Source organism: Vulpes vulpes, chromosome 6, assembly GCF_048418805.1.
Source record: "Vulpes vulpes isolate BD-2025 chromosome 6, VulVul3, whole genome shotgun sequence".
NCBI classification, from domain to species: Eukaryota; Metazoa; Chordata; class Mammalia; order Carnivora; family Canidae; genus Vulpes; species Vulpes vulpes.
Genome location: NC_132785.1, coordinates 49694303 through 49707360, shown reverse-complemented (window position 1 = coordinate 49707360; position 13058 = coordinate 49694303). Strand labels below are relative to the sequence as shown.

The following is a 13058-nucleotide window of genomic DNA, read 5'->3' as shown; positions in this document are numbered from 1 at the left end:
CCCTTTCTCTCTGCTCCGTGTACACATTTTCAAAATCTGTGACCCCCACATCCTTCCCTTCTGTTACTCCTTCATAGCTGCTCCTGAGACTTTAATTAAAGCAGGACATCAGCTACTCACCCACTGGATTTCTTCAGGACCTTCCACCTTGGGCAGCATCAAGCTAGATGGAAGAACCCGGGACTGCAGAAGGGTCTCCAGGTCCTCTTCGGCTAGACCACTGGATACCGAGTTGACTCTCACACACGTTTCAGTTGGGCCCAGGTCAAAGTCTTCAAGAGTTTCTACTATCCTCAGCCTAGCGTCATTCTGTCAGTGACAATAAAATGTATCTCCTAAGGTTATTTATCATTGAGGGGAAACAATCTGTTATGTGGATTCAGAGTCTGAGCACCAAGACTGTATCTACACATTTCCTGTCCAGCAGATAGATGGTGTTTGAAATAAGTTGTCCAATCTGATAGACAAGTGATTGATTTCTAGATTTCATTCAAGATCACTATAACAGAGATGACAGCAACCATAATGCATACTGGTGCATTTCCAAATAGTTCTGTGCTCTCACCCATTAGCACTGTTTTTCAACTACAAAGGTAAAATAACTGATAGGTAACATTACTTACTTATTTTTTTTTAAAGATTTTATTTATTTATTCATGAGAGACACACAGAGAGAGGCAGAGACATAGGCAGAGGGAGAAGCAGACTCCCTGCAGGGGGAGCTTGATGCGGGGCTCATCCCAGGACTGTGGAATCACGACCTGAGGCAAAGGCAGATGCTCAACCACTGAGCCACCCACGTGCCCTAGGTAACGTTTATTGAGCATTTATTAAGCTCTAAGCATGGTTCTAAGTCCTCTACCTGCATTTTCTCATTTCATAAACATAAGGAACTACATAACGTGGATAATGGTAGTCTCGTCTGTCAGCATATTCACATTAGGGAAAAAATAAGGATTTGTTTTTCTCTTTCCATATGTGTCATGTTTTTTAGTCACTTAAAATATTTTTGCTACTGAGTTGAATTTTGACATTCAATTAAGCCGCTCACAGGAAAATGACACTCCATAGTACAAAAAAAACTCCAATTTATTCAGATGGAAGGTAATAACACCACCAAGAAATCTCTTCATGAAGTGGAAGACAAATACATTTTTTTCCCCTTGGATTTGACAGTCTGTGCTCCATAGTTAAGAAAAGCTGAAAGGTTGAAAGCCTGCTTCAGTATATGAACTATCCCTAGAAAAACTGTATGAAACCAAACATGTTATTTATTGACTCTGAGTTGGGGTGTTGAAGGTGGGGTAGGGGGTGGGAAGAGAAAGGAGCCCACTGAGGAGCTGGGGGTTGGAGTCAAGAGAAAGAAAGCCCTTGCGGTCATTACTTCCTGCCAATTTCAGTTTCAAAAACAAATTCCTTCAACTTGCCAAGAGCCCTCAACAAATTCTCATTGTCAGAATGAACACTTATCAAAAGTAGTTTCATTTGAGAAGGGTTTTTATGATACTAATAAAACTTTAAAGCTTCTTACTGCTGACGAATGTGGTTTTAAAAAAAAAAAGTCTGAACAATATACAGCCATTTGAACAACAATACTTATCTGGGAAATAGCAAGCCAAAGTGGAGACAAAAAGAGAATTATTAGAGCCGATATTGGGTCTAAGTCTAATCAACAAGACAGCCAGGACAGTAGATTTAAAGCAGACGGATGTAGGTCTACGACTGAGTGGAAACGGGGAAGGCTTCCAAATGTGGTCTGAGTTAAACAGTGTGAGGAAACAGTGGCTTAGAGTTGTCAGGTCAGATGGAAACAGAATACGTAGACCAGTTTAAGACAGCCCTGTGGAGCCCTGATTTACAGAACTCTGACTGCAGATAATTAGGCCAAGCTTAGACAAAAGCAAGAAAGAACTCACACTAGCTTCTAAAGTGAAGGGCGATGTGGCCAGCAGTGGCTTGATTCCACATCATGCCGTTGGCTATTCCACAGCTACAAAACTCATCTGCTTGCTCTACCATGCCTTCTTGTTACATTCACTAAAGAGGAAAATCCTGAAGGTGAAGGGTGGAAGTGAGCTCAGTATCATTGTTCCAAGAACATCTAGAGCTGTGGAGAGAATGCCTTCAGCTCTGGCAGTGCGGGTATTTAGATCCATGGCCTCAGAGAACCTAAAATGTGTTATGCTCTGTGTAGCCCGCACAAGCTACAAACTCAGGATTGCTCCAACTTGTAAATATTTCAGTTTCCAGGATTTCTTTCGATAGCAGGTTGGGCTTGTCAAAGGGTCTCCTGGGACAAAGTAAACAGAAAATGGAAGAGAACTAAACTAGATCATTTAGCCTGAAATGCATTTTAAAACTTGGGTTACTTGAATCATCATATACGCTCTACTTTAATCATCCCGTGTGCTCGAGGTATAGGATCCCTGGCAAAGTCAACTTCCTAAATTGTTCATGTCGGTGTCAAACAAAATCTGACCTCTAAGCTGTTTTGTTATTTCACTTGGATTAGAAAGGGACTGTTTGTTCAAAGCTCATGTTCTAAACCTGTTTGTGATTTTTATCTAAAGTCAGATTGCCATGGTTTCAGCACATTCCGGTTTACTTAGTAAAATTCAACCTTTGTGAAATTGGCTGCAAATGAAGTACCTAATTCCAATTTTAGGCATAATCTGATTAGTACTTTTCGTGTTATAATAATGAATAGTGAATACTCAGCATTTTGTTAGGCTTTTTTTTTTTCTCAGAATTAAAACAAGCTCTTTCCACTTCATCATTCTGTACCTTTCCAAAAAAAGATGATGGCTTTGGAGGTATATTGCCACACAACACCCTTATTAACAGGCTGCTGCTTGTTGCAATTTACATAAACTAAGTGTGCATCCCTCTGCTATGTATCCCAAAATATCCAACAACTTCACTGAATTTACACCAACCAACAAGTATGTTGATTTTTTTTTCTTTTTAGTGCTTTAATGGTGAAATATGTTACTGTGCTAGCAAACACACCCATGCCATCTGTTGGGTGAGAGGAAGGCAGTTTCTAAGAACAATTAGGTTTAGTTCTGGGTGCTCAGCTAGAGAGAGCCAGAGTCCACCCAGTTGTGAAATGAAAGAAATTCTGTTCATTCTGATCTCTCCCTCCTTCCCTCTCTCCCTCCCTGTCCCTCCTTCCTCTCTCCCTGATACCAATCTCTCTCTCTCACAGCTCTCTCCTTTGCATCACCATACTCCCTTCTCTCTCTCTCTCTCTCTGCCTCCTGTTTGGCCCTGACTATCCTTCCAATTTTTATCTCATTCGGGGGATCCATAAGACACAGCTTGGCAGACACCTCCTTCTCTGAAGGGCTATATATGATCTGCTGAGATTATTGGGAGGTAATGTTCCCTGGCAAAAGAAGGAAGAGGAAATCAAAGCAAAAAGAGGCCACTCAAAAAAAGACCTTTCTTGGGGGGCGGGGAGGGGGAGGAGTGTCTTATATTCTGGTGGCAAGACAGGTTGTTCAAAGTGAAGTTTAGAAGGGACTGCATTCTAAATGTGTTAACACTACAGAACGGCCTTGGTAAGCATTTCTTAATGTATGATGAACTTGTCCCTCTAAAATCTGTCAACCTGGAAAAAACAGAATAATGGCATTAAGGCCTTTCTCAACAGTTCCATTAGATCTTTGCAGAGACTAATTACTGCAGTATGTTCTATAGCATGTCTGATTCCAGAGGCGAACTTTGCAGAAGTCACAAAGAAAGTTGGCACGGATCAGACTCTTCACCCGCCCTGTTCTAAATGAAAAGTGGTGTCACCAAACTTCCCACATTCAATCGATATTTCGTGCCACGGACTGCTCAGTGCAGTGGACCAGTGGCTAATAAACTTGTCCTTCTACATAAGCCACCGTATTATGTGACTCTGTCTGGGCCAGGAACCAAGGCGTGCTATGATTTCAGAGACCCGGTTCTTATCACCTGGGGAAGAGACATGCTCCGGTGACGTAAGAGAGCGGATAAATCAACCGTCGCCAAGACCTGCAGACTCCAAAATTAAAGGAGAAAATATGCGTGCAGTTGGTTCAATTGGCACCCATTAAAGCTAATAACTAATCATCCTCGCAAGTTTCTAGCTCAGAATGATCAAATCTGCAAAGAAAACAACATCCGTCCACTTTTACACTCCAGTGGAAGAGGTGGTCCCTCGCGGCAGGGCGGCACAGTCTCGCCATCTGGAGAATAAATCGAGTGTGAAGTACAGTATAGTTTGGGACCAAGCTCCGTGGCGGCAGCTCAGCAGTCAGTTCATTAGTTCCCAACTTCCAGGGATTAGAGCGGCATCAATTCTACTGTCGGATAGGAAGAGACAGACAGGATACAAGATTCAAGGAGGATTGTGACAACCAGGAGGAGCCCCTTGGGTTTATTTATAAAAGTACAAAGTATAAACATACCCAAATAAGTGCCTTAAATAATAGCATTATCACAGTTTCATAACATCTGAATTAACACCTTTCCCTTCTTCCACCCCCCACTCAAACCTTGTATGTTAATGTATAGTCCTTTTCAGGGGAAACCACAAGCTCCCTCGCCCTTGATGCAACAGGAGCAGTGAGAAAGCCGAGTGGCCGAACCCAGATTTGGTAATTAAGAAATATGAAAGACTTTCTAGACTCCAGGGAGATGCATTATCTTGGTGATTTTTAAAAAATGTGCAATTAATATTTCATCATGCCAAAAGGCAAATTGCTATGCCACATCCTCAAAAACACTAGTGAATTCTATCTTTTCTGAATTTGTCCATCTGATTTCCATTTTATCTAATTTGTAAAGTGATGTCACACAGGCATGGGGGTGCAACAAACTTTGGGCAGATGGCCTTGCTATCAGTATCCATGTGAAAAATTTTTTTAAACTTTGAAGTTGTTTGGTTTAAAATACAAAACTTGGAGTGGACTTTTCCATTGGAGGAGCTCGTTTTCCATGTAACTTCTTTTATATGTTTTTAAAAAAGAAGTGCTTGTGACATAAGATAGGTCATCACTTGTAAACTATGTTACCGTATTTTTCTCATAAAAATGTATATAAATCCCAGAGACTGTTGTAGTGACTACATTGGACAAAGGCTAATAAATTCCTCATTAACTAACAACAACGTGGTAGTGTTTCTTTAGGAAGGTAATAGTGTTGAATTTTCTATTCCAGTGTTTTTTCCACATGAAAAGGAAACCTTGGTATGCTTGTTTTTGAAAGAAGAAAACTGACAACAATACTGAATATACCATGAATTAACTGGTTTAAAATTTCATTCATGGGTAACACCAAAGGTGCAGGTAACAAAAGAAAAAATAGACAAATTAGACTTCGTGAAAATTAAAAAGCATTTGTACATCAAGAGACTATAAGTAGAGAAAGACGGCAACCCACAGACGGAGAAAATATTTGCAAATCATTTAACTGATAAAGGATTCGTATCTAGAATATATACAGATCTCCCTCCTAACACTCAACAACAAAATAAACAACACAATTCAAAACAAAACAAAACAAAAAACAACAAAAAAAACCCCAACACAATTCAAAAATGGGCAAAACAAACAAACAAAAACCCCCAACACAATTCAAAAACGGGCAAAGGATTTGAATAAACATTTCTCCAAAGAAGATATACTGATGGCCAGTAAGCACATGAAAAGATGCTCAACATCATTGATCACTAGGGAAATGCAAATCACAACTACACTGAGCTACCACTTCACACCCATTAAGATGGCTACTATAAAAAAACAAAAACAAAAAACAGAAAAAAACAAGTGTTGGTGAGGATGTGGATAAACTGAAACCCTAGTACTCTGCTGATGGGAATGTAAATTATAGCTGCTATAGAAAATGGCATGGCAGTTCCTCAAAAAATTAAAAATATAATTACCATATGATCCAGCAATTCTGCTTCTGGTATATACCCCAAAGCACTGAAGGCAGGGTCTTACAGAGATTATTTGTGCACCTATGTTTATAGAAGCATTATTCACAATTGCTAAAATGTGGAAGCAATGTTAAGTGCCCACTGACAGAAGAATGGATAAGCAAAATGTGTTATGTATGTACAATGAAGTATTATTCAACTTTAAAAAGAGGAAATTCTGACATATACTACATTATGGATGAACCTTTACTTTATTTATTTATTTATTTATTTATTTATTTATTTATTTATTTATTTATTTTTCCTTTTTATTTTTTCTTTTAAGATTTTATTTATTTATTGATGAGAGACACAGAGAGAGGCAGAGACACAGGCAGAGGGAGAGGCAGGCTCCCTGCAGGAAGCCCGATGTGGGACTTGATCCCAGGACCCCGGGATCACACCCTGAGCCAAAGGTAGATGCTCAACCACTAAGCCACCCAGGCATCCCTTTTATTTATTTTTTAAAATTTTAATTTTTTTCAATATGGATGAACCTTGAGGACATTAGGATAAGTGAAATATGCCAGTCACAAAAAGACAAATACTGTGTGATTCCACTGCAGTGAGGTACTTAGAGCAGTCAGAAAGTAGAATAGTGGTAGCCGGATGCTGGGGGGAGAGGGATTGGGGAGTTAGTGTTTAATGAGCACAGGGTTTCAGTTTTACAAGATGAAGAGTTACAAGGATGGATGGTAGTAGTGGTTGCACAACAGCGTGAATATACCATTAACAACCTAATAGTACACTTAAAAATGGTTAAGATGGTAAATTTTGTTATAGATACAATGCCACCATAAAAAAAAGTGAAAAAATTTTCACTCACTGTTTTATCCCACAACTTCTTATATTCTAGGCACTCTGTTTATTCTGAAAATGTAGATTTGGGTAGAGCAAAGTCTCTGATGTGTTAATTATAAAAGGTACATTAAAACACAAGTTTAGGGGCGCCTGGGTGGCTCAGCGGTTGAGCCTCTGCCTTTGGCTCAGGGCGTGATCTAGGAGTCCCGGGATTGAATCCCACATCAGGCTCCCTGCATGAAGCCTGCTTCTCCCTCTGCCTATGTCTCTGCCTCTCTCTCTCTGTGACTCTCATGAATAAATAAATAAAATCTTAAAAAAAACATAAAACACAGGTTTATGATGAAATGCCAAATCAGCTTTCATTCAAAGGACTAAGAAGACTCAGGGTGTATGGATAGATAGTTCATAACATGCAATGGGCATGTTATGAACTATCTCTGAGGGGCAATTTCTGCCCCTCAGAGATATAATGGAAAAAGAGAAAACTCTACAAGAAACAATATTAGGATACAATAAATCTATGAAAAGAATTTAGTCTGAAGATCTCTAAGCAATTAAAAATATTTTTTAAAAACACTTAAAAATGACTTTAAGTCATATAGGCCCATACGTTCATCAAAATTTATAGAATGCATGCTTAAAGTTTGTGTTTCATTTTATATAAAATTTACCACAAAAGAGCAAAGAGAATGGTAAACAATTTTTGAAATCTGGTTAATGATATACACATTTAAGTAATTTAAAGGGAAGTCTATTGCTGTTGTCTGCAACTTATTTTGAAATTAATTAAAAAGTAAATGAATTGACTGATGGATAGAAGGACAGATAGGTTGGTAAGGTTTTACTCTGTAAAACATTAATGGGAGAATATAGGGGGTAGGTTTTTCACTGTACAATTGTTCAACTTTTGTGATGTTTAAAATTTTTATAATACAATTTGAGAAAAAAATTTTTAAATCTTTTTTAAAGATTTTAAAGATTTAAAAAATTTATTCATGAGAGTCACAGAGAGAGAGAGAGAGAGAGAGGCAGAGACATATAGGCAGAGGGAGAAGCAGAGTCCCTGCAGGGAGCCTGATATGGGACTCGATCCTGGGATTCTAGGATCACACCCTGAGCTGAAGGCAGATGCTCATCCGCTGAGCCACCCAGGCATCCCAAGAAAAAAAAAATTTCTTAAGGTGCCTCTAAAATGTTGATAATTTTTGGAGCTGATTCATGAATACATGGGGACTCTTGACACTATTCTCTTTACATTTGCATACACAGATCTTCCTCAGCTTATGATGGGGATATGTCCCAATCAATTCATTGACAATAAACTCATTGTCCCAATAAATTCTTTTTTTTTTTTTTTTTTTTTTTTTTTTTTTTTTTTTTTTGTCCCAATAAATTCTTAAGTCAATAAATACTGTAAGTGGAAACTGTGTTCAATTCACTTAACCTATTGAATGTCATATATGAGCCTAGCCTACATGCTCAGAACACTAGTTTACAACTGGGCAAATCATCTAACATGAAGCCTATTTCATAATAAAGTATTGAACATCTCATGTAATTTACTGAACACTGTACTGAGAGTGAAAACCAGAGTGGTTGTATGGTACAGATGGTTGTCAGTGTATTGGTTGTTTACCTTTGTGATCATGTGTCTGGGTGGGAGCTGTGGCTCCCTGCTGCTGCTCAGCAACATGAGAGAGGATCTTACTGCCTATTGCCAGCCCAGAAAAGATCCAAATTCAAAATTCAAAGTGCAGTTGCTACTGAATGTGTATCACTTTGCACCACTATAAAGTTGAAAAATCCTAAACTGAACCATCATATTAGAATATTTCCACAAAAAATGTTAAAAACTGGTTAAAATGACTTACAACACATGATTTCACTCATATGTGGAATTTTTTTAAAAAGATTTTCTTTATTTTAAAGATTTTATTTATTTATTCATGAGACACAGAAAGAGAGGCAGAGTCACAGGCAGAGGGAGAAGTAGGCTCCATGCTAGGAGCCCAATGTGGGACTCGATTCCAGAAATCTGGGATCATGCCCTGAGCCAAAGCTAGATGCTCAATCGCTGAGCCACCCGGGTGTCCCAAGATTTTATTTATTTGAGAGAGAGAGAGAGAGATTGAGAGGAGCAGAGGGAAAGAGACAAGCTGACTCCATGCTGAGTGTGGAGCCCGACACAGGGCTTGATCCCACAACTCTGAGATCACGACCTGAGCCAAAATCAGGAGTTGGACGCTTCACCGACTGAGCCATACAGGTGCCCCTCATATATAGAATTTAAGAAACAAAACAAATTAACAAGAAGGAGGCAAAAACAGACTCTTGAACACAGAGACCAAACTGTTGGTCGATGAGGGACACCTGGGTGGCTCAGCAGTTGAGCCTCTGCCTTTGGCTCAGGGCGTGATCCCGGGGTCCTAGGATTGAGTCCCGCACTGGACTCCCTGTAGGGAGCTTGCTTCTCCCTCTGCCGATGTCTCTGCCTCTCTCTCTGTGTCTCTCATTAATAAATAAAATCTTAAAAAAAAAAAGTACCTCGTTGAGCACTGAGTAATGTATAGAACTGTTGAATCATTTTATTGCACACCTGAAATTTATATGACACTGTATGTTAATTATACTTCATTTTTAAAAAATTTTTATTTATTTATGATAGTCACACACACACACAGAGAGGCAGAGACAAAGGCAGAGGGAGAAGCAGGCTCCATGCACCAGGAGCCCGACGTGGGACTCGATCCCAGGTCTCCAGGATCGCGCCCTGGGCCAAAGGCAGGCGCTAAACCGCTGCGCCACCCAGGGTTCCCTGTTAATTATACTTCAATTAAAAAAACAAGTTAATGACAAGTGAACTTCATCTTGTTATTTGTGGGAAATAATTTGGGGGAGATTATTTTTTGGCTTGTGATTTTTTTGGCTAACAGCTTTATTGACATAAAGCTCAAATAAAATAATACACCCATTTTGAGTGTACAATTGAATGAATGTTAGTATATTCATAGTGCAACCACTGCCATCGATTTTAGAATATTTTTGTCATCCTAAAAGGAAACCTCATACTCTTTAGCAATTACTCCCAGGTCTACACAACCACTAATCTATCTTGTTCTCTGTAGATCTGCTTATTCTGGACGTTCATATAAATGGAGTCTTGCAATATGTGATCTTTTGTGACTGGTTTCTTGCTTAGTACAATGTTTCAAGGTTCATCATGTTGTAGCATGTATTAGTATTTTCTTCTTTATTGCCAAATAATATTCCATTGTATGAATATACCACATTAAGTTAAACTACTATCAGTTAATGAACATTTGGTTTGTTTGGCCTTTTGGCTGCTAGGAAAAATTCTGCTATGAAAATTCATATACAAGTTTTTGTATGGTTATCTGTTTTCATTTCTCTTGAGTACTATCTAGGAAAAAGTAGAATTGCTGGGTCATAAAGTAATTCTTTGTTTAATCTTCTGACAAACTATTAACTGTTTCCGGAGTGGCTGTGTCAATTTATATTCCGACCAACAGTATATGAAGGTTCCAATTACTCTCATCCCCACCAACACTTGTTATATCTTTTTGATTACAGTCATCCTAGTGGGTGTGAAGTGGTCTCTCACCATGCTCATTGTGGTTTTGATTTGCATTTCCCTGATGACTAATGATGTTGAGTATCTTTACATGTGTTTTTTAGCCCATTTTATTTTATTTTTTTAAAAAAGATTTTATTTATTTATTCATGAGAGACACACAGAGAAAGGCAGAGACATAGGCAGAGGGAGAAGCAGACTTCCTGCAAGGAGCCCAATGCAGGACTTGATCCCAGGACCCCAGGATCACGACCTGAGCCAAAAGCAGATGCTCAACTACTGAGCCACCCAGCTTTGCCATTATTAGCCAATTTCATATCTTCTTTCGAGAAAGGTCTAGTTTGAATCCTTTGCCCATTTAAAAAAGTATGGTAAAATACATACAATACAAAATTTTCCATTTTAACCACTTGGAGGGAAGGGGTAGAGGGAGAGGGAGAGAGAGAATCACAAGCAGACCCTGAGGTAAGTGAGAAGCCCCATGCAGGGCTCCATCTCACAACTCTGAGATCATGACCTGAGCCAAAATCAAGAGTCAGATGCTTACCCAACTGAGCCACTCAGGTCCCCATTTTAACCATTTTAAGTGTACCATTGGATGGTCTTAATTATATTCATCAGTGTTGTGCAACCATCATGATTACCTATATCCAAAACTTTTTAATCATTCCAAACAGAAACTCTAAGCATTAAGTAATGATTTTAATTCCCGTCTACCTCCAGACATGGTAACCTCTAATTTACTTTCTGTATCCATTCTTTTGGGTATATATCTACTCCTCTCTTACTTTGCCTTTCCCCACCTGCTTCTCATGGATTTGCTTCCACTGTATATGACAGGTTTTTTTTTTTTTTTTAAAGAATCTTGCCAGGCACCCTTATGGGCCTCTGAGGGGCCAAACTCACAGGCAATGGGGAGCTAGTGCTGAGAAGATGTCCCTCGTGGGCGCAGCTCCCTATGCTTTCTTCATTTCTTGTTAACTTTGACTTAGCATTGTGGCTTTGAGGTACACTTTGCACATCACCTTTTCAAAAGACAAAAAGTATTTACCTACTAAAGGCATGTATTGCATTTCCCCATGTGAATAATAACTGCCATGCTCACATGTGTTTATGGAGCTCTGGAGTCCTCCTACTCTTACTATTTTCTTTGTTCTCACTCATCACTTGTTCTCACAGCCTCAGAGGGGCAATGGTATAACTTCTGGTTTCTAGCAAGGAAGCAGAGGCACAAGAAGCCATGAGACTTGTTCTAGGCAGGACAATGTGAGTGGAGGAACAGGGTGCCAGCAGGGGGCCACTAGCCATGTCTAGATGATGTGAAGGATCCAGAGGAAAACTAGACAACACCACCACTAGTTAGGTATTTTATGTACTTAAGGCCAAACATCCCTAGATACTTGAAAACACTTAGATAACTGATAGGATTTGTCCTTTTCTTTAAGAACATTTGTGATTCTGAAAAGAAAATTTCCTGAATACTATCCCCGGATTGTCTACTGTTTTTGGTCTGCTGCATTTAAAATTTTTTAACCAGTAAGAGAGGGATCAATCAAATGCTAATCACTGTGCTGGGAACAGGTGTAGAGGGATAGGGAAAAATATATAAATAACTTTATATTGATATATAAATCAACAGAGGACTGTGTCATCTAGTTGTGGCAATGAAAGACCTATAGAATGAGAAGTGAAATAGTTCAAGTGGATGGAACAGACAATAGGACTGTGGGACTTAAAAACAGGAGAGGGCACCTCAGGCTCAGTTAGGAGGCAGTAGAGTTGGGGATTTCTGGAGGTGCAGAGGGGCTAGCTAGCACCCAGCAAAGAGCCAGTAAAGGGCAGGGGGCAGAGGCAGGAATAGTGAATGAATAAAGAGGCAGATGGTCAATACATATGAGGTGAGGTAGGGAAGGTTCTGGCACCAGGAGACAGAAAGACAAGAGCTTCCCAGATGGGCAGGAGTCAGCCCCAATCTAGGAATACAAGGGTTGAAGTCTTATATTTCCCCCCTCATGGAGGGAGAAGACAGTTTTGGGGGTGGTGGGACAAGAATTGCAGTTCACTTGAGATAGTACTCTCCATAGTGGAAGCTGCTGGTGCACAGCCCTGGACTGGGAGAAGGTCTATCCCTTGAGTGCCAAGTGGAGAAGCTCCCTGCTTGAGCCTGCTCTGCCCGTGGGCAACTTCTCCATTGCGGGAGCGAGCGTGAAGCATGCTTTTATCATCAGAGGGCCTCTAGTCCTAAAGCTACTCAATTTTGTCTTTGGAATGGGTGCTTTTTGTTTTTCCTTTTTTCTACATGGGTCTCTGATCTGGGATTCAGTGTCCAGTATAGGTACACTACAGTGCATTTTCTCTTCTGAAAAAGAAATGTAAAGTACACGTGGAGTGGGAACGAGGCCCACCTCCCTCCCTTTTGCCTTCTAATTGGTCTCCCTCTGCCCTGAGAATGGCGAAGGTGGCTCCATTCCCACCTGGTGCAAAGCACAGCCCCAAGCAAAGCTGCCCTCTTCCTCTCAACTTGCTAGATTTCTGTTTCTCAACTTCTCTGGGTTACGGAAGGTAATTAACTGTTTGGGTTTAAAAGCCCTCCTGCTGGGTTGCAGTCTGTGTGGGAGAATAAAAGTAAACAAGCGAAAGGGAATAGTGTTATCAAAGGACTCTGTACCTACCTTTCTTCATTATAAGGATGCAAATACTACCATTTGCCAC

The 13058-nt window shown here is 39.8% G+C and overlaps 1 protein-coding gene and 1 long non-coding RNA gene across 11 annotated transcripts in view; one reads left to right on the top strand and one right to left on the bottom strand.

Moving 5' to 3' along the window:
• The window catches only part of LOC112923804 (uncharacterized), a 92571-nt gene extending 87434 nt beyond the window's left edge, over positions 1 to 5137 (top strand). For both annotated transcript variants that reach the window (XR_003235767.2, XR_003235766.2), the window contains one exon: positions 78 to 5137. This is a non-coding gene — a long non-coding RNA (uncharacterized lncRNA). The remainder of the gene's footprint in view (positions 1 to 77) is intronic.
• CLYBL (citramalyl-CoA lyase) overlaps positions 1 to 13058 on the bottom strand; it is a 293861-nt gene that overhangs the window by 74025 nt on the left and 206778 nt on the right. For all 9 annotated transcript variants that reach the window (XR_012002038.1, XR_012002036.1, XR_012002037.1 and 6 more), the window contains one exon: positions 121 to 309. Coding sequence is in view for 6 of the 9 variants with exons in the window: in XM_026003693.2 (XP_025859478.1) it covers positions 121 to 309 (189 nt within the window). In the remaining 3 variants the exon portion in view is untranslated. The remainder of the gene's footprint in view (positions 1 to 120; positions 310 to 13058) is intronic.